The sequence below is a fragment of the Oncorhynchus mykiss genome, chromosome 6 (genome assembly GCF_057628025.1).
Source record: "Oncorhynchus mykiss isolate SJ-2025 chromosome 6, ASM5762802v1, whole genome shotgun sequence".
Taxonomy (NCBI): Eukaryota; Metazoa; Chordata; class Actinopteri; order Salmoniformes; family Salmonidae; genus Oncorhynchus; species Oncorhynchus mykiss.
Genome location: NC_143027.1, coordinates 40,807,786 through 40,835,010, shown reverse-complemented (window position 1 = coordinate 40,835,010; position 27,225 = coordinate 40,807,786). Strand labels below are relative to the sequence as shown.

Below are 27,225 nucleotides of genomic sequence, written 5' to 3'. Positions count from 1 at the left end.
TCAAATAGTTTGGGGACAGACTTGCTGGGGACAACCGAGCACTGAAGGTGATCCTTGGTAAAGATTGCCACTCCCCAACCTTTGGAAGATCTGTTTTGCCGAGAAAGGTTATAACCAGAAAAGTTAACATCAGTATTCAAAACACTCTTTCTTAACCACGTCTCAGTAATGAGCAACACATCTGGATTGGAGCTGTGAACCCAATTGATCAATTTTTAGGTAATAAGCTTCTAGTGTTAGTGTGCAGAAAACCCAGGCTTTTATGAGAGCAGAAATCAGTGAACCAGATATCACAGCACAAGTCAGAATTTGGGCAAGCAACAGTAGATGGGCCAGGGTGTACATGCACATTTTCAGATTTCATCAACGGTAATATAATCAAGGCACAATCAAGGCAGGGAGAGCTTTGCAGTGCTGTTTTATGACATCTGAATGTGCATCAGATGGCAACAAGATCATATTGTAGTAGGTGCCAGGTGCACCGGTTTGAACGTGTCAAGAACTGCAACGCTGCTGGGTTTTTCACATTCCCTTGTGTATCTAGAATGGTCCACCATCCAGCCAACTTGACACAGCTGTTGGTCCACCACTCAAAAGACATCCAGCCAACTTGACACAACTGTTGGAAGCATTGGAGTCAACATGGGCCAGCATCCCTGTGGAACGCTTTCGACACCTTGTAGAGTCAGGCCATGCCCCGACGAATTGAGGCTGTTCTGAGGGCAAAGAGGGTGTAACCTAATATTAGGAAGGTGTTCCTAATGTTTTGTACACTGTGTATAATCACCTTATTGGAAATGAAGCCATGTTTATTTACTTGCATCTTTATTGATTCCGTTTGATTTTACCCAGGAGTGATCTTCATCAAGCCATTGCAGTAACATAAATTCAAACCGTTAAAATAAGTACAAAAACATTGGTGGCAATTTCCTCTCTAAAACAATACAGTAATTACGTTGACATCACCAACAAGAAAAAAGAAACTAACAATGGCTTTGGATATAGTTGATATTGTTAGTAGTTGATGTTCGACATATTCTTACAATATGGTTGAGCCATGTAGTAGATCTAAACTAGCATTCATATACAGTTAAGAAACATTCAAGAAAAGCTTATAATACTTGTCCGATTCACAAGAATAATAATAACAATTGTAATAGTAATAATTTGATTTCATTAAATATTCACACGCAGTGTCTTGGTATGCTGGAATACACATGAACACATAAAAGCCATACTATTCACATCTAATTGAGTCTACTTCCGGTCTGATCTCCTCAATAGGACAAAGTGCAGTAAGTCTGAACCCTACCTCAGGAAGGCAATGTCTTCCTTTGGGATGCATCCCATTTTGAAAACTTGCACCTTTGCTGATTTGAAAGGGCTGGGTGGGTGAAAGTTAATTCAGCCTTTCTCTGGACCAAGCCTCTCATTCTTTCACTATTGTACTCTCACTTGCCTCCTATTTTTACATATGAAGGCAGTTTCAGCCCCCGTCCTCACTTTTTTCACCTCATTCTTTCTACTCACTCTTGTCACTTGGTCTTCTCCTCTCCTCCCACTCTTGGTCATAAAAGCATGATCTGAAAGTATAAATAATGACACTATCCGAGTAAAGCCAGTGTGTTTCTGTGTCTCTTTCGCAGACCCCGGAATAAACAGTCATTTTCAAGTAATTTTCTCTGCTGGTGGGGAGCTCTGACACAGCTCAATGCTGACCCCTTGTGTTCATCTTTAGTCACCGCGGACAGTTTGTAGTGCCAGAGAGCCAGCCCACTGGGCACATACTGGTTTAATCAATGTTGTTTCCACATCATTTCAATGAAATGACGAAGAACCAATGTCGAAGAGACGTTGAAATGACATCTGTGCCTAGTGGGAGGTTCTCCAATATCCCTGAATCTACATTAAGAATCATTCAGAGTTCGACTAAATTTAATCTCAAGCCACTTCAGGAAATGAGCTGAAATGGAACCAACCAAACAACTACCAATCAACTATACTACTATTCTCCTAATTTCCTCCTATTAAAAAACACTTTTGATTTTTCATCCCCAATTGTCACTTTCCGACACATCCACTTTCTCATCACAATCCTCTCACACACCTTCTGAGAGAAACATCGTCCTAGAAATGGAAAAGACAAGCACATTCTGCAAAACATCGCCCCTGATTATCCTCTAAAATATGATTCTGGTTTCCCCGACTTCATGTCCCATTATCATAGACATGCAGTTTGGCAAACTACCCTCCAGGTTGGTACCAAGCCTTCCAGAACAATAACATGATTATTTGCATTCAAACTAGAATGTTATCATCTTGGAACTTTTGGTGCCAATCTTGCTTCCATTTTGAGTGTCACTGCTTCCCACCAAGACTGCCTGGTAAGCAATGGATACTCTATCATTGACAGGATTGAGTAGTTTAGTTTTAATATTCAGATATAGTGTACTTTTCTTGTAATGTAGTTTATATTGCATTCTATAATGTAGCCGCTGATTTTATTTTTCTGTTGTTTTCTTTTAATACTGTATTGTAATCAATTATAGTTTGTGTTCATAGTCTAAACTCTATTGTATTGTTCTCTGCTGTTCAGTTTGCATTGGTTGTTTTAACTGTACAATATTCAATGGTACAGTTTGCGTTGCAGTTCTGTTTTGTAGCTTAATATGTCTTTTGTTGTTTGTAATCAAGTTGATTTTCAGTGGAATGGAGCCTCTCTAAATCTCAGTGGACTCTATCCTCTCCAGGCGCGAGGGACCTGCCCAGGGTGGGGGCAGCTGGAGGAGGGAAGGGGGGCCTTTCTGGTCCTCACAGTGCGGGGGTGAGAGGGTGAGTGCAATGGGGGCTGGGAGAGGGACTGAGGGCAGGGGAGGGAGGGTTGACAGTGCTGGTGGTGGGGGAGGGGAGATGGAAGATGAGGGGGAGGGGGTAAGTTTGGTCCCCAGCTGTCCCACCTGTTGCTCTAGAGCCTGGTTTTTCTGTAGAGTCTCCACATAGCTGACCTGAAGCTGCGCCTGGTATTTCAGCACACGCTCCTTCTCGTCAATCCAGGTGTGTCGCTCCTGGTCAAAACTGTGGGCCTGGAGCTCTCTCTGCTGACGTTCTAGACGTAAGGCCCCCTGGAGCTGTTCCAGCTGCTCACGCAGGTTCCCTGATTCCTCCCACTGGGCCTCCTGGCGCTGCTGCTGCTGGGCCTCCTGACGCAAGTAGGCTTCCTGACGAAGTTGAGCTTCCTTACGCAGTTGGGATTCCTGATGGAGATGGGCCTCCTGGCGTGGCTGCATGTCACACCACTGGGCCTCTTCACGCTGCTGCCTCTCCTGTCTCTGTGTCTCTTGCCTCTGGGCTTTTGCCTCATCACTCTGAAAGCTGAGCAGGGCATCTGAGGTGTGGGTAAGGGGGGTGGATGAGGGCTCAGTGGGGGTGCGGAGGCAGTATGGAGCCCCCCAGGGGGGGAGTAGCCTTCCTGCTGCTAGGGTTTGGGTTATGGCAGGATCAACCGCTCCGCCCAGCTCCCCAAGAGTTCGTTTAAGACCCAGAACCTCAGCCTCAAACACACCCAGCTTCTCCCTCAGGATAGACACCTGACAAAGAAAAGGAGGTTTTAGTGTGCGTTAGTGCTGTCTCTGAGCTTTTTGAGGTTGGTTCACTGTTTTAAATTTTGATTATTTGGCTTGAATGCTGTAACAACACACAATAAAACAATTCGTAAAAGTCCCATGATGGTAGTGAATGTCCATTACTGCACATCACTTATTAACCATAATTTATTCATAGTACTTAAAAAAAACAGTTGTTGTGCATATTACGTTTGTTTTATTTGATTCCAAGTCATCATCTCATCTCTATAGAGTAGTGCTGAGAGATTCGTTCTTTTTGAGGTTGGTTCGGTATAAAACAATATTTCAACATTTAAAAATAATCCCGGTTTTCAATTTTGGTTAAATTATTTGGGTTGAATACTGTAACAACACAGAATAAAACAATTAATACAAGTCCAATGATGGTCGTGACTGGGTTTCAAAAGGTCGGAAACTTTCTGGTAAATTTCCCTGAATTTTTCCAGAAATTTTCCATGGGAAGTTAAGCCTGGACAATTCTAGGTTTTGTGGCATATTTTGGTTAAACTATCCCCAATTCAATGGAATTGCAACCCCCTGCATGCACAGTGTATTCTTCCATTCTTCCAGCTGATTCTCAAGATCTTGCACACTAATGAGATGCTATTGAGCCCACACTACTACACTGTCTGAGTCAAGGACTACATGCTTTCTGATAAATTTTGATTACAATACTGGGTGGGGTGAATATACACTGCTCAAAAAAATAAAGGGAACACTAAAATAACACATCCTAGATCTGAATTAATTAAATATTCTTAATAAATACTTTTTTCTTTATATAGTTGAATGTGCTGACAACAAAATCACACAAAAAGTATCAATGGAAATCAAATTTATCAACCCATGGAGGTCTGGATTTGGAGTCACACTCAAAATTAAATGGAAAATCCACACTACAGGCTGATCCAACTTTGATGTAATGTCCTTAAAACAAGTCAAAATGAGGCTCAGTAGTGTATGTGGCCTCCACGTGCCTGTATGACCTCCCTACAAAGCCTGGGCATGCTCCTGATGAGGTGGCGGATGGTCTCCTGAGGGATCTCCTCCCAGACCTGGACTAAAGCATCCGCCAACTCCTGGACAGTCTGTGGTGCAACGTGGCGTTGGTGGATGGAGCGAGACATGATGTCCCAGATGTGCTCAATTGGTTTCAGGTCTGGGGAACGGGCGGGCCAGTCCATAGCATCAATGCCTTCCTCTTGCAGGAACTGCTGACACACTCCAGCCACATGAGGTCTAGCATTGTCTTGCATTAGGAGGAACCCAGGGCCAACCGCACCAGCATATGGTCTCACAAGGGGTCTGAGGATCTCATCTCGGTACCTAATGGCAGTCAGGCTACCTCTGGCGAGCACATGGAGGGCTGTGCGTCCTCCCAAAGAAATGCCACCCCACACCATGACTGACCCACCGCCAAACCGGTCATGCTGGAGGATGTTGCAGGCAGCAGAACGTTCTCCACGGCGTCTCCAGACTGCCACGTTGGTCACATGTGCTCAGTGTGAACCTGCTTTCATCTGTGAAGAGCACAGGGCGCCAGTGGCGAATTTGGCAATCTTGGTGTTCTCTAGCAAATGCCAAACGTCCTGCACGGTGTTGGGCTGGAAGCACAACCCCCACCTGTGGACGTCGGGCCCTCATACCACCCTCATGGAGTCTATTTCTGACCGTTTGAGCAGACACATGCACATTTGTGGCCTGCTGGAGGTCATTTTGCAGGGCTCTGGCAGTGCTCCTCCTGCTCCTTCTTGCACAAAGGCGGATGTAGCGGTCCTGCTACTGGATTGTTGCCCTTCTACGGCCTCCTCCACGTCGCCTGTGTCCTGGTAGCGCCTCCATGCTCTGGACACTACGCTGACAGACACAGCAAACCTTCTTGCCACAGCTCGCATTGATGTGCCATCCTGGATGAGCTGCACTACCTGAGCCACTTGTGTGGGTTGTAGACTCCGTCTCATGCTACCACTAGAGTGAAAGCACCGCCAGCATTCAAAAGTGACCAAAACATCAGCCAGGAAGCATAGGAACTGAGAAGTGGTCTGTGGTTATCACCTGCAGAACCACTCCTTTATTGGGGGTGTCTTGCTAATTGCCTATAATTTCCACCTGTTGTCTAATCCATTTGCACAACAGCATGTGAAATTTATTGTCAATCAGTGTTGCTTCCTAAGTGGACAGTTTGATTTTACAGAAGTATGATTGCCTTGGAGTTACATTGTGTTGTTTAAGTGTTCCCTTTATTTTTTTGAGCAGTGTATTTTATATGACATACATGATGATTTATTAACTAGTAAATAGTAGAACACAGAAAAGTGTGTTAAAATAATTTCTAACTTGTTAACAATTTCTGCTAGTTAGTATTTGCTACCATGTGGGTTTTAGCTTGCTTGAGCCTGCTAACTGAGGAGTGTTAATTCACCTGTTTCCATACATGTTTCATTTTAAAACATTTATCTTACAAAGGAGTTGTATAATCTAATTGCTTAACTATTTATCTGTACATGGAATTGGATTTGTTTTTTATTAAAAAAAAATTCCCTAATCTTGACAGGAAAATGCAACGGGCACTATCTGATGTGTGGAGACATTTCACTGCAGCTAATGTAGAAGGAAAAGCTGTGTACATTTGCAAATACAGTGCCAAATCATACGTGAAGAATGCAACAAAGATGCAGACTCATCTGGCCAAGTGCATATAGTTCCCTCAGCGCTCACAACAAGCAACCTCTGACAAAAGTCCCTCTACTTTTATTTGAGGTGAAAATGATAAATCAGACACCTTATCGATAGCAATAGTTCATGGTCCTCCTGGAATTAGACGTTTTTTTGACTCAATGGAGTGACGTAGTCAGAGAAATGCTGATGAATGTCTTGCTCGAGCTGTGTATGCAACTATGCAACTCTGATGCTCACAGGCAATGTGTATTGGAAGAGATTTCTGAATGTTCTTCGCCCAGCATACACCCCTCCAACCAGACATGCTTTATCTACTCATTTGCTGGGTGCAGAGTTCAACAGAGTTCAAGTGAAGGTCAAGAAAATCATAGAGAAAGCAGACTGTATTGCAATCATCTCTGATGGGTGGTCGATTGTTCGTTGGCAAGGAATAATTAACTACAGTGCCTTGCGAAAGTATTCGGCCCCCTTGAACTTTGCGACCTTTTGCCACATTTCAGGCTTCAAACATAAAGATATAAAACCATATTTTTTTGTGAAGAATCAACAACAAGTGGGATACAATCATGAAGTGGAACGACATGTATTGGATATTTCAAACTTTTTTAACAAATCAAAAACTGAAAAATTGGGCGTGCAAAATTATTCAGCCCCTTTACTTTCAGTGCAGCAAACTCTCTCCAGAAGTTCAGTGAGGATCTCTGAATGATCCAATGTTGACCTAAATGACTAATGATGATAAATACAATCCACCTGTGTGTAATCAAGTCTCCGTATAAATGCACCTGCACTGTGATAGTCTCAGAGGTCCGTTAAAAGCGCAGAGAGCATCATGAAGAACAAGGAACACACCAGGCAGGTCCGAGATACTGTTGTGAAGAAGTTTAAAGCCGGATTTGGATACAAAAAGATTTCCCAAGCTTTAAACATCCCAAGGAGCACTGTGCAAGCGATAATATTGAAATGGAAGGAGTATCAGACCACTGCAAATCTACCAAGACCTGGCCTTCCCTCTAAACTTTCAGCTCATACAAGGAGAAGACTGATCAGAGATGCAGCCAAGAGGCCCATGATCACTCTGGATGAACTGCAGAGATCTACAGCTGAGGTGGGAGACTCTGTCCATAGGACAACAATCAGTCGTATATTGCACAAATCTGGCCTTTATGGAAGAGTGGCAAGAAGAAAGCCATTTCTTAAAGATATCCATAAAAAGTGTCGTTTAAAGTTTGCCACAAGCCACCTGGGAGACACACCAAACATGTGGAAGAAGATGCTCTGGTCAGATGAAACCAAAATTGAACTTTTTGGCAACAATGCAAAACGTTATGTTTGGCGTAAAAGCAACACAGCTGAACATACCATCCCCACTGTCAAACATGGTGGTGGCAGCATCATGGTTTGGGCCTGCTTTTCTTCAGCAGGGACAGGGAAGATGGTTAAAATTGATGGGAAGATGGATGGAGCCAAATACAGGACCATTCTGGAAGAAAACCTGATCGTCTGCAAAAGACCTGAGACTGGGACGGAGATTTGTCTTCCAACAAGACAATGATCTAAAACATAAAGCAAAATCTACAATGGAATGGTTCAAAAATAAACATATCCGGGTGTTAGAATGGCCAAGTCAAAGTCCAGACCTGAATCCAATCGAGAATCTGTGGAAAGAACTGAAAACTGCTGTTCACAAATGCTTTCCATCCAACCTCACTGAGCTCGAGCTGTTTTGCAAGGAGGAATGGGAAAAAATGTCAGTCTCTCGATGTGCAAAACTGATAGGGACATACCCCAAGCGACTTACAGCTGTAATCGCAGCAAAAGGTGGCACTACAAAGTATTAACTTAAGGGGGCTGAATCATTTTGCACGCCCAATTTTTCAGTTTTTGATTTGTTAAAAAAGTTTGAAATATCCAATAAATGTTGTTCCACTTCATGATTGTGTCCCACAAAAAATACAGTTTTATATCTTTATGTTTGAAGCCTGAAATGTGGCAAAAGGTCGCAAAGTTCAAGGGGGCCGAATACTTTCGCAAGGCACTGTAAGTGAGAGGAATAAGAGCATCACATTGAAGCTGCCCAGCAACACCCATTGGGGTGGTTTTGTCATCATGTTTGACAGTCTCCTGGAGGGGAAGGAGTCTCTCCAAGAAATGGCCATATCACATATGGATGAGGGCAAGGTTCTTGGCAGTCTGGCGAAGTACACTTCCAACAAGGGCTTTGGGATGGAGATGCAATATGGCAATCGTGCCAACATATCTCATCAGCTACCTGATGGAAGGGACTTTTGTGAATCTGAGGTTCTTTCTTCTGTTGCCTCCATCATCCTCCAAATCCCACCAACATCAGCCGCCTCAGAGCGCAACTGGTCCTTGTTTGGGAACACACACACCAAAGAAAGCAACAGGCTGACCAATACAAGGGTTGAAAAATTGGTGGCCATCTGGGCAAATTTGAGGCTTTTTGAGCCTGACAATGAGCCATCCTCAACAAGGTTGGAAAGTGACAGTGAAGATGAGGCTTCAGAGTCTGATGTTCAAGAGGTGGACATTGACAAGGTCCAGGGAGAGGACATGGAAGCCTGAGAGGCAGACAACCAAAGCTTTAGTTTCTAGACTCTCATGTTGAAAACGTTTTTGGGAGATGCGATGGATCATTGGGGATCATTCAATATTCCCTTTCTTTTGTTGTTCAGTGAAATCATCCCATGTGAAGAGTCAACTCATTTAATTAAAGTTCAATTCCTAACTAAATAGTTTTTAACATTTATATCGGAAGGATTTAATAATTTGCAATTATGTCTACTTATGATAAGGTAAAAGGTTTATGTTTCTGTCTCCATATGATATGGTAAATATATCCAATGCAAAAAACATCTATATTTAAATTATATTAATATTAATTTGCATATATTTCTGTTAATTCCCATATATTCCCGTTAATTCCCATATATTCCCGTTAATTCCCACGGAAAGTTTCCACCTTTGAATATTCCCCCAAATCTGAAACCTTAGTAGTGACTGCTCATTACTGCTTACTACCATCATTTATTCACTTTGCTTTAATAAAATTGTTGTGTATAGTACATTTGTTTTATTTGCTGACTTTATCATTTCATTCCAAGTCATCATCTCATCTCTATAGAGCTGCTGCCTACACTGTCTGACAAAATCACTGTTTTGTAGTTCTTCAAAGTAAATAAGGCATACTTTTAAGACTGCTGAATACCAACTATCAATCACTTAGAGCATGTATTTTCAGGTAGAGACACTTTGCGAAGCAACAGCTTCTCTATATATCACGTCACGATCACACATTCTTCTGTTCCTCTCCGTGTCTGCACCACACTGACCTAACTTAGTAGGCGTAAATGAACTGTTAAGTTTGGATCTCATTTGTCACTAAAGGAACTGTGTAATGTGCACATTGAGCTCACAGAAAAATAAATACATCAAGGGAATTCAAATAATTGAACCGACGTCGGTCAATGAGTTGTTTAATCACTCAGCACTAGTGTGCATATACTGTTTGTGTGTGTATGGCCCCTAACTCTAAAACAACAGGATATCCCATCTAGTGTCACATATTTGTGTCATCAGAAATTTGACTTACAGGTCTGTATGTGTATAGCTACCTCAGTCAGCGTCCTTCTCAGCTCTCCCTGGCAGCGCTCCAGCTCCAGGCTCTTGTTGGTGTAGGAGTCCTTGAGGCCCAGCATGACCTCCTCACGGTCTCTCAGCTGAGCGTTGGCCTCTTTCAGCTGACCCCTGAGGGCCACCATCTCTCCCGCCCGCTGGGTCACCTCCACCTGGCTCTCCCTCAGCTGCTGCTTCAGCAGGGAGATCTCCCCCGCTTTCTGACATACCTGGACCACACAGCAGGGAAAGCATATAGTGTTGTAAGGTAGAGCTGCAGTGTTATGGGGCTGTTCACACCGACGCACCATGCACAAACACACACACACACACACACACACCCACCCACCCACCCACCCACCCACCCACCCACCCACCCACCACACACACCTCCCACTTGGTCTCCTCCAGGCGTGGCAGTATGTCGGCCTGCTCCTTCCTGAAGTCCAGACACTTCCTCTCCAGCTCTTCTCTCTGGGCCAGCAAGGCAGGCATCTCCTCCTGCAGGCGCCGCTTGTCCTGCGACAGACGGGTGATCTGGGCCTGCAGGGCATTCTGGGAGCGCTGGGCGCGGCGCGTCACCTGTACACAGAGGAAGAGATTAACAACATTTGGTGGATTCTTATTGGTTAATGCCGCTGTGGAATGTGTGGTCACCTGCTGCAGGCGGGAGGCATAGTTCTGTCTCAGCTCTTCCATCTGTCTCTCCCACACGCGCTGCTTCTCCTCAAAAACCTGGACGATGGCTGCCTCGCTCTGGTCCAAGTTACGATGCATGTGCTGCACCTGGGAGAGGGGAGGAGAGGAGAGAGAGCTCAGGAGAGGAGGGAAGGATTGTTGGCACTGACTGAAGCAATGATAATTGCTACATCCATGAAATCTACTAAAATAAATCACCCTTGACCACTAAATGACCTTTCACCTCTCACCTCTTGCTCCTTCTCCCAGAGCCGGTCCTCCAGGTCTTGGATGACGTCATCAGAGGAAGGCGAGGGGCGAAGGGGTGCTGGGGTGTCCCCCAGGTGGCAGAGCCTCTGATAGGATGAGGAGCTCTTTCCTGAAGAGGAGTGGCCACTGTCCGAGGCACTCAGCCCATTCTGGAATAGTCTCACATAGATTCATATACAGTCCACACTGGACTGATACCAAACTGGATAGGTGCAGATACCCAGAGCAAGTAAAAACAATGTACGGTATATGAATCGCTGCTGGTAAACTGCACTACGCTAAAAGTATGTTAATGCTTATTAAATGTGAACTCATTTGGAGTCGACTGCAGTGTCTGTAATTATGTTCAAAAGACCCTACCCACCTGGTAGCCTGGTTTCTCCAGCTTGTCCTGAGCCACTGCAGCTCCAGCTGTGGTCCCCAGTCTGTTGATATGGCTGGTAGAAGCACTGAGAGTACCCAGGGCCGCTGGGGGCACATAGCCCGACCCAGAGCCTGTGTAGGTGGGCAGGCTGGTCAAGGAGTTTCTCCCCGAATCTGACATCCCCCCCTGGACCCCTCCTTTACCCTCACCCACTCCTGCTCCCTCTGCCCGGAAGCTGCCTCTTCCTGGGCTGTCCTGGTCTAGAAGGAGGGCCTCTGGAACTGCCCCTGGTTCTCCTCCCCCTGCTCCTCCTTCTCTACGCCCCCCCGCACCCCTACCCTCACCACTACTGGTTTGGCCTACGAGGTTCTGCATGGAGTGAAAGCTTTTGGGAACCACTGGTTTGAAGGCAGAAGGACGAACCAGCCCGGAGTTGTTCTAAAGAGTTGAAGGCAAAGGGGGAGGAAGGAGAGAGAGATTTGGGTAAAGAGCGATACGGGTAGAGATGGTTATAAAGAAACAGGAGAGGAAACTGTTAGCAAAACAACACATTAAAGGGGAATAACAGCAAATTTCAAAGGAAAAAAATTCTGTCAAAGTGCGAACCTCTCTCACTCAGAGAGAGCGAGGTAGAGGCAGAGCAATGTCACAGGGTTAGACATCCCACACTCATTGCAGCGCTAGAGAAAACTTTGTGGAATAACGCAAATCTATGAAAAATATAAACGTTCTGTCACAGCAAAAATACTACATTTGGGAAGTCCAATCGATTGTGATATATGTGATAAATTTGGCTCGCTGGTTCACAATTTGACCTTTTCTGAGATCTCTGCCAAGCAAAGAGGGAAGGAGCCGACCTAATCCCGCCTCACACCCCATTGGACATAATTTAACCTGCCTGTCAACATTGTCCATCTTCCCTCTCTGACTGTAGGCTACATCCCTCGTTGCATGGTGTGATCAGATCATTACAGCAAAATATATCTACTAAAAGGAGAGGGAAAGACTACTGAGTGTGCCACATAATTGTCTACTTCATAGCATGACACATATGGGCTAAAAGGCTAAGTTATGCAACAAATGTTTCATGACATTCTAACTTTTCTACAGTAGCCAGCTGACAGCAAACATATCATTGGAGATATAGATAGATAGATACAGTATGTGATTGATGCTCATTGGGGTAGATCAAATATGATTTATTTACATTTATTATGAGCCTACATTTACAAATTGGTAGAATAATGACAATAATTTACAGAAATTATGCAGGAGATTACGTTTGCAAGCAGGGACAAATTGCCTTCCTCGAGCGAGCAAGAGAATGTGAAAATGTAGGCTAATTTTATCAAATGAACAGCCTATGTTTGCATCAAATACCCTACTCCTTCAAAGTTGTGTATTGATTATATATAGCATATGTGATGAATAATGATCACTGCAATCAACAGCTGCAGTGTTTGTCATTGGAATACACCATGTCATGGAATAGGCTATGTACAAGTTTATAAAGACAAAAGGCAGACACATGGAATTATTTGATTTGGATGGGTGACATGACAAAGCTAGGTGGATACTTTCTAAACGAAAATGTGGGTGAAACACCTCCAGCGGTCTAAGGCACAGCATTGCAGTGTTGCGCCGTCACTACAGCCTGGAGTTTGATCCCAGACTGTATCACAACCGTCCGGGATTGGGAGTCCCATAAGGCGGCACCCAATAGGTCCAGCGTCATCTGGGTTAGGGGAGGGTTTGGCCGGGGGGGCTTTACTTGGCTCATTGTGCTTTAGCGACTCCTTGTGGCGGGCCCGGGCGCCTGCAGGCTGACTTCAGTCGTCAGTTGAACTGTGTTTTCTCTGACACATTGGGGCGGCTGACTTCCGGGTTAAGCGAGCGGGTGTTAAGAAGGATGGTTTGGCGGGTCATGTTCGGCAGGACGCATGACTTGACCTTCGCCTCTCCCGAGCCCGTTGGGGAGTTGCAGTGATGAGACAAGATCGTAATATCGGGAAATTGATGAGAAAAAAAGGAGGTAAAATTACAAAAAATATATAAAAAGAATAAATACAAATTTGGTTGAAACTTTGCTTCAGCTGTGTTGTTTCGCTTACGGGACTCGAGCCTGGATAGACTCGAAACTGGTAAAAACCTTATATATTCCAAAATTCTAACAAAATGACACCAGCGACATAATTTAGGAGATAAAGGTTGTGATCAGTGTTTCCGATGAGATCGACAATGGTCTTCTATTGTATTTGTGTGGCTACAATACCATCTTTAGTGCACATCATTTTCTGATTGGTTTCCAGAGCAATGAAAGAAGACAAATGAAATAGGCTACTACTGAGGGGTGTTGTGTTGGGTCGGGTGATGTGCTAAAGTCTGATTTGGGCTATTTTGAAAACTGCCGGTGTTGTGTTCATGAGGAGCAACCCTCGTGCGTGTGTTGTTGCAGGAGTTAGCTGCGGTTACCGCCTTGCTTGGCAGAGATCTCAGAAAAGGTCAAATAGTGAACCAATGACCCAAATTTATGACGTAAAATGTATATGCCATATCTCACAATCGATTGGACTTGCCGAATGGAGTATTTTCCCCGTGACAGAGCTAAGTTCTATCTAGAGCTGAAGTGAGCGTTTTCTCCGAGTGACCGAGATGTGCGTATTTGATTTTCGAAATGTGCCGTTATTCTCGTTTAAAGCATTAACGTCAATGTCTAAAATCAGTAAACACTAGAAATCATTATGAAATACTATGGCAATATTTATTTGTAAGACCTTTTCACCATGTCAAATTCTATTTCATCAGTTATTATAAGATAGTCAAGTAATTATATAACAGTGTAATTATACAGTCTTTATGTAACTGCAATGATATAGGGATACAGCAGAGTATGTGTGTCCCATGCAGGAATCAAACCCACACAACCCTGGTTTTGCTGTGATCTAATTGTGAACTAACTCACTATGCCAATAAGCCACATGACCCTAGCTACAAACATAATTGTTTGAGAAAAGGAACATACCTGCTCTAGTTTGCCAGAGACAGGCAGGATTTTGGGTGGGTTGTGGTTTGGAGGGTTGTTGTGATTGTCTGTTTTGGTCCCTCCAGTGTCTCTTTGTTGGTGGGGGGTCATCCCAGTACCAATATCCTTTCCTCCCAGTCCCACCAAGTTACTGCATACATCCAGACTCACAACCCCTCCTCGTGGCTCTCTTTCCCTCACTCTCTCAACCCTCTCTCTCGTCCTCTCTACCCTCTCTCTATCCCTCTCCCTCTCTACCCTGTCTCTATCCCTTTCTGCCCTCTCCTTTTCTCTTTCCCTCTCCCACTCCCTTTCTCTCTCCCTCTCTTTCTCCCACTCTCTACTCTCCCTATCCTTCTCTCTACTCTCCCTTTCCCTCCCTCCACTCTCCCTCCCTCCACTCTCCCTCTCTCCACTCTCCCTCCTTCCTGCTCCATTTCCGTATCCCACCCCTGTATCCCCCCGGTCACAGTTGGATGCAGTTGTAGTGGTACGGTCTGTGTCAGAGTCCGGAGGCCGGTCTTTCCCAGTTACGGTCCCAATACTAATACTTCCTCGTTCTTCACTAGACACGGTTCCCTCGGAGGCTGTCGCTGGGGGTGGGGGGAGTCGTTCGGCGCTGCAGCTACGGTCGGCGGGGCAACGGCGAGACAGGGGCGGAGCGCGAGGCAGGGTGGTCCTAGTGCCCACGGACTTCATGGCAAACTCCTGCTCCCCTGCCACTCCACTACCCACACTGCCCATGATGAGGGGTCAGGGGTGAGGGGTTAGAGGGGACAGAGAGTCACTCAGCCTCACACACTGGGAAGCAGTGTGGGTCATCAAGGGCTAAAGGAGGTACTGGAGGCACACACACTGAGGAGGAGGAGGAGGAGGAGGAGGAAGAGAGAGAGAGAGAAGTTAATAATGTGCTCTTCATAAGTACCCTCATGCAAATAGACTGTTCATCCAGATGGTAGCAGAAGGCAGAGGCAGTAATACAGGTATTTACACTGACGTCTATGAATGAGGTTGGATCATCTGTCTAAACAATTATGCTACACAGTGAAAAACAATGTTTAAAAATATAACAGTTCCGGTCAAATGGTGCTGTAGTACAGTGGTTCGTCCTTTAAAAGTTGCAGCCTACTGCAGCACAGCTTGCGTGGTGCCGCAGAATTCTATGGCAGGTTATTTAAGTGCCAACCACTGGTACCATTATTGCTAGTTAGTGCTAGTTTGACCACCAGAGGGCATCTATGAGAAGCATTTGATAGTCTTCAATAGAGGCTGTACTAGAGAATGTAAAACCTTTTATTGTAAGAACAAAGTATATGGGACTGATTTTAAGAAATGTTGCTTAATTAATTAGATTAATATTATGGTGTTTCTATTCCAAGAAAAACGAACCCTCCGGAAAATATTTCGCTGTACAATGTGATGGTCGGGAGTAGACTACAGTACTACATTTAGCTAAAGAATCCCTGTGTTGTGGGAGACTGGGGTTCAATTTCCCCGACAGGAAGGAAGGAGTAGGCTGTCATTGTAAATAAGAATTTGTTCTTAATGGACTTGCCTAGTTAAATAAAGGTTACGCTAAGAGCATAACATTTCTACACACACATTTTCTAAATCTAGTCTAACCAATATCCAAACGGAGATTCAGTGAAAATAAAAATCTCATTGATTTATCAAGACCAGTCCCCATGCTTGTCTCAGAGCAGTGCAAAATGGTGCTAAAATAGTTGTAGGCTATTGCTTTAAATCCTTCTAGACTTCAATATGCTCTTTAAATAAATAAGACCTACACCACTTTTAACAGCACATTACTCAACACGAGTGAGACTCATGTCGCCTACGGTAGGCCTACAGTATATTGAAAAATATGACGTGACTCTCCGCAAATAATTACATATAGAGGATTGGAGGATTCTAAATTAAAACCAAAAGCCGCCTCATGGGTCTCCCGGTGGCGGCCGGCACGGGTATCTGTAGCAACGCATTTTGCATTGCGATGTGGTGACTTAGACAGCTGCACCACTGGGGAGGCCCCATCCACAAATGATCAAAATACAGACAGGTGTTGGTCAAGGTATATTGTCATGCTAATAGCCCAAAATGGGTTATTATAATACTGTGCATGGTGTCCAGGTCAGAATAACCAAAACATTTCTTTGCTAAAGACGATCAGAAAGAATGTTGGTACTTATTTATTTTGATCCAAAGCCATGAATGAGCGAGTCACTCAGCTTTATATAGGTGCCGCCAAGTTAATAAACAGATCACTGACCATTTCGAATCCCACCATACCTTCTCCGCTGTGCAATCCGGTTTCCGAGCTGGTTACGGGGGCACCTCAGCCACGCTCAAGGTACTAAACGATATCATAACCGCCATCGATAAAAGACAGTACTGTGCAGCCGTCTTCATCGACCTGGCCAAGGCTTTCGACTCTGTCAATCACTGTATTCTTATCGGCAGACTCAACAGCCTAGGTTTCTCTAATGACTGCCTCGCCTGGTTCACCAACTACTTCTCAGATAGAGTTCAGTGTGTCAAATCGGAGGGCCTGTTGCCCGGACCTCTGGCAGTCTCTATGGGGGGTACCACAGGGTTCAATTCTCGGGCCGACTCTTTTCTCTGTATATATCAACGATGTCGCTCTTGCTGCGGGTGATTCTCTGATCCACCTCTACGCAGACGACACCATTCTGTATACATCTGGCCCTTCTTTGGACACTGTTAACTAACCTCCAGACGAGCTTCAATGCCATACAACACTCCTTCCGTGGCCTCCAACTGCTCTTAAACGCTAGTAAAACTAAATGCTTGCTTTTCAACCGATCGCTGCCCGCACCCGCCCGCCAGACTAGCATCACTACTCTGGACGGTTCTTACTTAGAATATGTGGCCAACTACAAATACCTAGGTGTCTGGCTAAACTGTAAACTCTCCTTCCTATTTCACATCAAAGCCTCCTTCACTCATGCCGCCAAAAATACCCTTGTAAAACTGACTATCCTACCGATCTTCGACGATGTTGTTTACAAAATAGCCTCCAACACTCTATTCAGCAAATGGGATGCAGTCTATCACATAGCCATCTGTTTCGTCACCAAAGCCCCATATACCACCCACCACTGCGACCTGTATGCTCTCGTCGGCTGGCCCTCGTTACATATTCGTCGCCAGACCAGTAAAGCTCTGCTTTAACTCAGCTCACTGGTCACGATAACAACACCCACTCGTAGCACGTGCTCCAGCAGGTATATCTCACTGGTCATCCCCAAAGCTAACACCTCTTTGGTCACCTTTCCTTCCAGTTCTCTGCTGCCAATGACTGGAATGAATTGCAAAAATCGCTGAAGTTGGAGATTTATATCTCCCTCACTAACTTTAAACATCAGCTATCGGAGCAGCTAACCGATCACTACAGCTGTGCACACCCTATCTGTAAATAGCCCATCCAATCTACCTACCTCATCCCCATATTGTTTATATTTACTTTTTTGCTCTTTTGCACACAAGTATTTCTACTTGCACATCATCATCTGCACATCTATCACTCCAGTGTTAATTTGCTAAATTGTAATTACTTCGCTACTATGGCCTATTCACGCCATTTGCACACACTGTATATATATATTTTTTCCTATTGTGTTATTGATTGTGCGTTTGTTTATTCCAAGTGTAACTCTGTGTTGTTGTTTATGTCGCACTGCTTTGCTTTATCTTGGCCAGGTCGCAGTTGTAAATGAGAACTTCTCAACTGGCCTACATGGTTAAACTGGCCTACCTGGTTAAATAAAGGTGAAATATATATATTTTTTAAATGACTGTGCCATCAACTTGATAATATATAACAATATTTTGGAGGTTATTTTGTTTTCAAAAAAACAAAAGTGAGCGATTGTAATCTGAATAATGGCCAAAATAATATTTGTAAAGGCAAAGTCCCTATGGGACTCCCAATCACGGTTGGATGTGATACATTATAATAATACATTTTGTAGTATTATTTGTTTAGTCTTTTCTGGTGGATTAAACTGAAATTGCAACCAATCATGGCCGGTTGTGATACAGCCAACCTAACTAAGAAATACATTTGACGATAGAGTTATCCCCCTACTCTCCTTCTAGGCAAGTCTATTGTCCAACTACCTGCTAATAGCCATAATGGCACTGTACAACGTGACCGTGTGAGTTTGAAAAGGTATTTTCCAGTAATCAACCATTTGTTTAACTGCATTAGACAACTTTGTTCCAATATTTCTGTAATTCAGTGATATTTATTCCCATAGTAATTCATTATGGATCCATAACTAAATAAACATCGGCTTCTGAAAGAGTATTTTTTATCATTATTTAATTAACGAAAGCATAAAGATGACATTATTAGTTACATTGTTTTAGTTTGACTTAGTGCAGACTGGCACTAAGAACAGCGGGAACATTTCCCTAGTCAGCTCCCTTACAGTGACCCTTACAGTGTTACTCTGTGCTACCCAGTGTGGCTCCACCCCTCCCCCTGCCTTCCCCATGGGCTAGATCCATCTTCTGTGCGCGGCACTGCGGCCCCTCCCATGCCCCCTGCCCTAGTGCCTTGAACCTTGCATGCTTTCAGTGGATACAGCTGGAGAAATGCAAGGCAATCCCATTGTGCGCCACTCATGAGCCATGACCAATATGACCAATATATATTGTCCTGCTAATAACAGGATTAATAATATATCTGTGAGAATATCTAATGCTTTTATATAATTCAAAATGAATAATAACAGTTTATTTAAAAAATAACAATATTTTGGAGATTATTCCATATAACGTAAAATGAGTGAGAAAAGGGCCATTCTTGAACATCGGGTGACATTGTTACTAATTTGTAAATAAAGCCAGTTTGCTATTTAGAATTATTTATTTATATCACGTTTCAGGTAAGACCCAGATGCAGACAATGTTGAATTAGCAACAGTTTATTAATCCAACAGGGGCAGGCAAACGACAGGTCAAGGCAGGCAGGGGCGGAGTAATCCAGATAGGTGTGGCAAAAGTACAGAAATGCAGGCAGGCTCAGGGTCTGGGCAGGCAGAAAACTAGAAAACAGGAACAATCGAGAGACAAGAACAGAGGGGAAAACGATGGTAGGCTTGACGAAACAAAACGAACTGGCAACAGACAAACAGAGAACACAGGTATAAATACAGGGGATAATGGGGAAGATGGGCGACACCTGGAGGGGGGTGGAGACAATCCCAAAAAGGCTAAACAGATCAGGGTGTGACAATTTATTTTTTTAGAGGGAGAGAAACCAAAAACCTACAGTCGTCTCATGAGTCCCCCAGTCAAGGCTGGCACAGGTATTGAACCAGCATCAGCACAGCTTGCACTGCTATGCAGCGTCTTAGACCGTTGCGCCACTCAGGTGCGGTCGGGAGTGGGCTTCACTACTACAGTAAGAGCAAAATAATTCTAATAAAATAAAATAATAAAAACCTTAGTGTAACTACAGTTTAAGTAAGTAATACTGAAGTCGTGCACAATTATCAGTTTCTATTTAGGTTTATGTCACCCATTCATTGTCAGTTAGAGAGACAGTAGGCCCCAAAAGCATAATCAGTGCTCTAACTCCCCCTTGCGCTGGTCTGGAACAATGAAGTGATGACGCAGGGTATCGTACTAAACCATAAATTACCTCTTAAGTACAGCAGCATAATCGCAAATCTTTTAGTGGAGCAACCACTGTATGCAACGTCCAATATTTATATTTATTTTGCCTTTATTTAACCAGGTAAGACATTGAGAACACATTCTCTTTTACAAAAAGGACCTGACCAAGATTGAGCAATAAACTGTACAGAATAGCAAACATTCAGTTACTATTAGTTACTATTCAGGTTGTTTCTGAACTTATAAATTACTTGTGTGTGTGTGTGAATGTGTGTGTGTGTGTGTGCACGTGCGTATCTTTGTGCAGCTTGAGTGGGCGATTAGGTCCTGCCTACAAGGCAGTGAGTGAGAGCGCGGCAAAGAGGCACGTGCTGTTATGAAGTGTGGTTGTGTGTGCGTAGGTACACAATTGTTGACAACTACACTAGGTGACATCTTGCTACTCTTGCACCTTTCAATCTGCAATGAAATTTAGATGGAGCGATTGCTAACTAACTCTCCCCTGCGGTCAAGACATTACACACTGTAATGTGTGACGGCATACAGTATTCAATAGTACGCTCAATGCAGTGACATGAGAGAGGAAGAGAAGATAAGAGAGAGAGAGAGAGAGAGAGAGAGAGGGAGAGAAAGAATGAGTCGCTCCTGCCAGATAGGCTATAACCCCCACTCCATGTCCTTCAACACTATTTAATTCCACTCGGGTAAGCTATAGTAGCAGCCTAACTAACACACGGTCTCTCTACTGATATGGTCTCCTTTACTCTCACCCATGATTCTATCCACATCTCTCATCCCTCCCACCTTCTCTCTCCATCTCAACGTGACTATATCAGGATTCGAATAGCACGACTGGGTTTCCTGAAACATCAACAGTTATTATTAGATTGAAATGATTACAGTTGAAGTCAAATAACACGTATTTGTCATTATCTGAGCCGCTTTGATGTAGCCTGGGATACCGTATCGAACCATTACATCCGTATGCCCTGTCTATAACATAGCCTACTCACTGTTTTCAGCACCACTGTTGGTTTCGAGACACGATGATCGTAACAGGCGTTTGTTCGTTAAAAATAGCCTTGGCCCCGTTCCGGTCGGTTCTGAAGGATAATGAAATGTTGTCAGTGGATGTTTTTTTCCCCGATAATAGTCGCAGTCGGTGTTGTATTGATGATGGAGGCAGCGGATGTCGCGATAATCAGCTGTAACCAAACAACCAGACACGCCTCTTCTTCTGCACGACAGAAACGCCCCTTTTTGCACCACTCAACCATACAAGAGCAAAGACTACAGGCTACTGTCATCATCTATCAATCAAAAGTATTGGAAATAGCTGTAATCATATTTTCGACCACCTATAGTCCTTTAAATACAATTTGTCTGGGATGGCGCAATTAAAGGAAATTGGGAATATATTCCTACCAGTATTATTGACTCTAGGTGCATAAAGTAATTTGTGGTGTAACAGTATGTTGAAGAGAGAAACTCAAGTCAACACACAGAGTCTGAGACATGGACAGTGTTCATCAAGATGTCATGGCTGTTAAGTGACTGTCCATACTGCTACAGGGTTGAGAGGTTTATTGCTGTGTTCATAACACCTCGTAAATGTGCAAATACCAGCATACCACTGGGAATAATCCACTTGAAGGCCCCTCCAATTAGAAAATAATGGGAAATTCTTGCCATCGCTGAGCCCCACCCATAGAGAATGATAGAGGCCTCTAGTGGCAAAAATGCAATTTTAGCATGGGCAGGGCCTTTGAGGGCTTCCACCATGCCTCCGACATTTTAATTAGTCAAAGTAGTGAACTGGGGAGGGATTCCTATGAGTTATAGCCTCCACACGCTGCCCATGCAGTCACAGATGATATAATGCACACAACTTGCCTAAGCCTCCCCCATTTCTCCTTCACCCAAATCCAGATAGCTGATGTTCTGAAAGAGCTGTAAAATCTGGACCCCTACAAATCAACTGGGCTAGACAATCTGGACCTTCTCTTTCTAAAATATCCGCTGCAATTGTTGCAACCCTTATTACTAGCCTGTTCAACCTCTCTTTTGTATTGTCTGAGATTACCAAAGAAGCTTTCCATTGGAAAGCTGCCGAGGTCATCCCCCTCTTCAAAGGGGGAGACACTCTAGACCCAAACTGTTACAGACCTATATCTATCCCACCCTTAATTTCTAAGATCTTCGAAAGCCAAGTTAACAAACAGATCACCGACCATTTCGAATCCCACCGTACCTTCTCCGCTATGCAATCTGGTTTCCGAGCTGGTCATGGGTGCACCTCAGCCACATTCAAGGTCCTAAACGATATCATAACCGCCATCGATAAAAGACAATACTGTACAGCCGTATTCATTTACCTGGCCAAGGCTTTCGTCTCTGTCAATCACCACATTCGTATCGGCAGACTAAACAGGCTTGGTTTTTCAAATAACTGCCCCGCCTGGTTCACTAACTACTTCTCAGATAGAGTTCAGTGTGTCAAATGGGGGTGCCACAGGGTTCAATTCTCAGGCCGACTCTTGTCTCTGTATACATCAATGATGTCGCTCTTGCTGCGGGTGATTCTCAGATCCACCTCTACTCAGACGAAACCAGTCTGTATACTTCTGTCCCTTCTTTGGACACTGTGTTAACTAACCTCCATACAACTCTCCTTCTGTGGCCTTCAACTGCTCTTAAAAGCAAGTAAAACTAAATGCATGCTCTTCAACCGATCGCTGCCCGCACCTGCCTGCTCGTCTAGCATCACTACTCTGGACGGTTCGGACATAGAATATGAGGACAACTACAAATACATAGGTGTCTGGCTAGACTTTACACTCTCCTTCCAGACTCACATTAAGCATCTCCAATCCAAAATTAAATCTAGAATCGGATTCCTATTTTGCAACAAAGCATCCTTTACTCATTCTGCCAAACATACCCTCATAAAAATTACTATCCTACTGATCCTTGACTTCGGCAATGTCCTTTACAAAATAGCCTCCAACACTCTAATCACCAAACTGGATGCAGTCTATCACAGTGACACCCGTTGTGTCACCAAAGCCCAATATACCACCCACCACTGCGACCTGTATGCTCTCGTTAGCTGGCTCTCGTTGGCTGGCCCTCGCTTCATATTTGTCACCAAACCGACTACTGGCTCCAGGTCATCTATAACTCTTTGCTAGGTAATGCCCCACCTTATCTCAGCTCATTGGTCACCATAGCAGCACCCACCCATACCACCCTCTCCAGCAAGGTATATTTCACTGGTCACCCCCAAAGCCAATTCCTCCTTTGGCCGCCTTTCCTTCCAGTTCTCTGCTGCCAATGACTGGAACGAATTGCAAAAATCACTGAAGCTGGAGACTCATATCTCCCTCACTAACTTTAAGCATCAGCTGTTTGAGCAGCTTGCAGATCATTGCACCTGTACATAGCCCACCTGTAAATAGCCCATCCAACTACCTCATCCCCATATTGTTATATTTTTTGCTCCTTTGCACCCCAGTATTTTACTTGCACATTCATCTTCTGCACATCTGTCACTCCAGTGTTTAATTGCTAAATTGTAATTACTTCGCCACTACGGCCTATTTATTGCCTTACCTCTCTCATCTTACCTCATTTGCACACACTGTATATAGACTTTTCTATTGTGTTATTGACCGTACGTTTCTTTATTCCATGTGTAACTCTGTGTTGTTGTTTGTGTCGAACTGCTTTGCTTTATCTTGGCCAGGTCACAGTTGCAAATGAGAACTTGTTCTCAACTGGCCTACCTGGTTAAATAAAGGTGAAATATTTTTTTTAAATAAAAAGAGAAAAAAAGAGTCCTCTATATACTGTATCTCTATGGCTTCGACTCTCTCATGCTGAACTCATCATTTTCGGCAGTTATATGCAACAACAAAACATTATTTATAAAAAAACAATCAATTAATATGTTTTTTGAACACTATAATTTGTTTGCGAGCATGATAGCTATTGCCATTAGTCAAAAGCCATTCTCAACGGGTTCAAAGCACATGAACGCACACAACTCGTTACTCGTTTCCAGTTTCCAGTAATATTTTCTGAGTTTCCAACTTATGAACGCAGCATATGGATGGATAACCAGAAGCTGAGAGCGTGAGGGACAGTTTTGCCACAGATAGAACAATGAGACAGATATTTCACTGGATGTATAAATGTGAAGCATTCGGTTGGCGTTTCCACTCACTACCAAATATGGTGGTGAGAGGAAGCCCAGTGGCTGGAAGTGGTAGAAGATGGAGTGAGATGGATTTTGGCCGACATTCTGCAAATCTTCTCATCAGTGAATACAGTTTTTCAATACAATTTTCTGTTTCCAGGCCGTCATTTTAAATAATAATTTGTTCCTAACTGACTTGCCTAGTTAAAGGTTAAATACAAAATAAAAAATTTCCAAACTAGAATATGTTACAGAGTGGACTAATTTTTGTAGACTTTAACCTTTGCCAAATTCTCTAAAAAATGCGTTGTTTAGGAGTGCAAGGGCAAATTTAGTTATTAAAGGACATCATGCTAATTAGAAGCATGCTGGAAACCTTGTGGATGTAGCCTAATGTAGCAGAACGTTCTGATAACTCTATGGAGCCCTAATTGCTCTTAAACAGATTCTGTGTAAAACAGGCCGTGACAAACTTTCTGGAGAATTGTACTTCAGGGTAACAGAGATGAATGGAGCCCCAAACATGACAATCTCTCTCTCTCAAGTGATACCAACACGTTGGAGTTGCCATGGAAACATGCTTCATCTGCTCTGTGATCATGTCAAGCAGATGGGGAAGGGGTTGCAATGCAGCAAGGAAGAGGAGAGGGAAGAGAGTGTATGTGAAGAAGAAGAAGAACGTATTGCCCAGTTTTATCTCGATCCCAAAAGAACTGGATATCCTTTATGTAATAGAAATGAAGGTGACACTGAAATGTGACATAGCAGGGTTGACAGGAAACAAAGAGATCAGTGACAACCTGAAACCCGGAAATAATGCATTGTCTGACTGCACCATGTGTGGAGGCTGCAAATCTGCACGGTGACTAAGGCAGATTGGAGATGCATCCTAGGATGTGGTTATGGATACGAACATAGTAATGTTCTGCTATAAAAAAATAAATTGTGAGGTCAACATTGTTATATACGTAGCCTACAGTAAACACAGGCTGTTAAGTGAAAAAGTGAAATCCCATAATTAACTTCATTTGTTTACTAGCGTGTTACAGTCTAGCTACATAGTTTTTTTCTTTTTTTAAAGTTTGAAGTTGATGTGCCTCATGGTTTGCACTGGTCGTGTCAGTGTCCTCTATAGCTGGCAGCTCTGTTGTTACTGTACATGAAGCAAGGGTTATGGGACAAGAGGAAAGTGTGGGGGATCGGCACGTGAAAGTTAAAAAACTGAGTCTCAGCATCCCCCTGTTACTGTGGAATTGCCCATATCTCAAATAGGTCATACAGTATGTTAATGATACCTTTAAATATGTCATATCCTGTCAATTTCCTTCAAATCTGAGTCCCTTTAACACATTATTCACAAAATGAAAAATATTGTTTGTCAATTTGTTTGTCATGGATGAAAAGAATCATAATGTTTTCCCATTCCATGACACGTAACATTCTGTGACACAATATTAACTGGCCAACTATCAACATCTAATCGATATCTCAGGATGTATCTTAAGACATTTAGTCATGCAAAATATAGCATCCACACGAGATAGTGTTAGTTCTGCCAGAGTGCAATGTCCATTCCATCATAAAATACACTCATCTCTCATTGGCAAAACCCACAATCCCTCTCGTTGCATATTCTCCCTTCATCAGCGCTAATCTCTCTTTCTCTTTGTTCCTTTCTAGTCCGAGGATGCAGGCTGATCTAATGTCCATGTCCAACCTCCTCTTTTCTGACTCCAACAGCGCGGCTTTGAGTTCTTTCTTTGTTTCTGTCTGTCCATCAATCCATCTGTGGAGAAACCAGACCACTGTCAGAAAAGTACAGTAACTATAAATACTCCCCAATGTATTTGATCTACCAGGTGGTGTGCGAGGCTCCAGCCTGGCCCGGTCTTTCTCCTGGTGGCTCGGTCTGGGGACCAGCTAAGAATGCAGAGGGAGGATCTGGAGGATTCTGTGGTGGTTCAGGGGGGGCTGGTGGTCCGCTGTGTTCCTGCAGACCTGAGCAGGAGAGAGGGGGTGGAGGAGATTGGGTTGTCCGGGAAGAGGTCACTCTCGATGTCGATCATGTGCCGCTCATCAACAACACCGGTGAGATGCCTTCTTGCTCTCTTCCTGTTTCTACTCTCTGCTGCTGATTGCTGGTGAGAGAGTGGTTATAATCAATTAGTGTTGAACACGAACTACAGAAAATTCACATGCAACTTGAACTATCACACAAATCTTGCACAGGAGATTTGCATGGATATTGGGGTAACTCATCTCTGTTCTCCATGCAGGCCTGCCTCCACTGGTGCTCTACTGTACAGGGAAGGCTGCCTGAGAGATGATATTCAGAGACTTGGCTGAGGAGGAACGAGGGTAAATACTCCCCAATGTATTTGATCTACCAGGTGGTGTGCGAGGTTCCAGCCTGGCCCGGTCTAGACATTACAAAGCAATAGACATTACAAAGCAATAGACATTACAAAGCAATGACTGGCAGCAAATGTAGGGTGTTAATAATAATCTGTCAGCATTAGCTGCAATTCTAAGGAATGATTCCTCAGATATCATCTGATTCCATTTGGCCCTACCCAAATCCCTCTGCTACTGTGTGTTCCCACAGGTCCTCTGGACATGTACATGCAGGCGGAGGCATGGCGGGGCTCATGGGATGTGCATCTGTCCTGGACCTCCATGAATGCACAGGGACAGCTGCTGACCTGGCCTTATGCTATCCTACTTGACACCCCACCTAGTCAGAGGGTCAGATATATATAAATAAATAAAAGAGAGAGAGAGAAGAGAGAGAAGAGAAACTGCCAGAACATGGTGGAGGAAAGGAGATAGTGGGTAATGGGTTAAAGTAAAGACAAACTATTGTAATTATACTGTAATAATACAAATTGTTTGATCACCGTATTGATTTATTAGTTACAGTATCTGCTACTACTGTACCATGGTTGTATTTACTGCAAAATATACAGTATATTCGGAAAGTATTCAGACCCCTTGACTTTTTCCATCAATCTACACACAATACCCCATAATGACAAAGGGAAAACACATTTAGAAATCTTTGGAAATGTATTTAAAATAAAAAAAAAACTGAAATATCACATGTACATAA

The 27,225-nt window shown here is 43.7% G+C and overlaps 1 protein-coding gene and 1 long non-coding RNA gene across 2 annotated transcripts; one reads left to right on the top strand and one right to left on the bottom strand.

Annotated features, from left to right (window-relative positions):
* Positions 1-808: 808 nt before the first annotated feature.
* lzts3b (leucine zipper, putative tumor suppressor family member 3b) lies at positions 809-15,127 on the bottom strand. The gene is made up of 7 exons (XM_021606490.3): positions 14,273-15,127; positions 11,251-11,688; positions 10,868-11,035; positions 10,596-10,724; positions 10,329-10,520; positions 9,938-10,168; positions 809-3,587 (listed from the first exon to the last, which is right to left on the bottom strand). Exons 1-7 carry the CDS (start codon positions 15,014-15,016, stop codon positions 2,721-2,723), a joined length of 2,769 nt encoding a protein of 922 aa, XP_021462165.2. The 5' UTR covers positions 15,017-15,127; the 3' UTR covers positions 809-2,720.
* Positions 15,064-27,225, top strand: LOC149982852 (uncharacterized). The gene is made up of 4 exons (XR_016496670.1): positions 15,064-15,255; positions 25,976-26,204; positions 26,393-26,474; positions 26,722-27,225. It is a non-coding gene; the product is annotated as an uncharacterized LOC149982852 (long non-coding RNA).

Excerpts from the sequence above, each read along its gene's own strand:
- lzts3b (XM_021606490.3), bottom strand. The coding sequence starts at position 15,016 with ATGGGCAGTGTGGGTAGTGGAGTGGCAGGGGAGCAGGAGTTTGCCATG. Across the intron at positions 11,036-11,250 it reads TGGAGAAACCAGGCTACCAG|AATGGGCTGAGTGCCTCGGA; the intron begins GTGGGTAGGGTC and ends AGACTATTCCAG. Across the intron at positions 10,521-10,595 it reads ATGCCTCCCGCCTGCAGCAG|GTGACGCGCCGCGCCCAGCG; the intron begins GTGACCACACAT and ends CTCTGTGTACAG.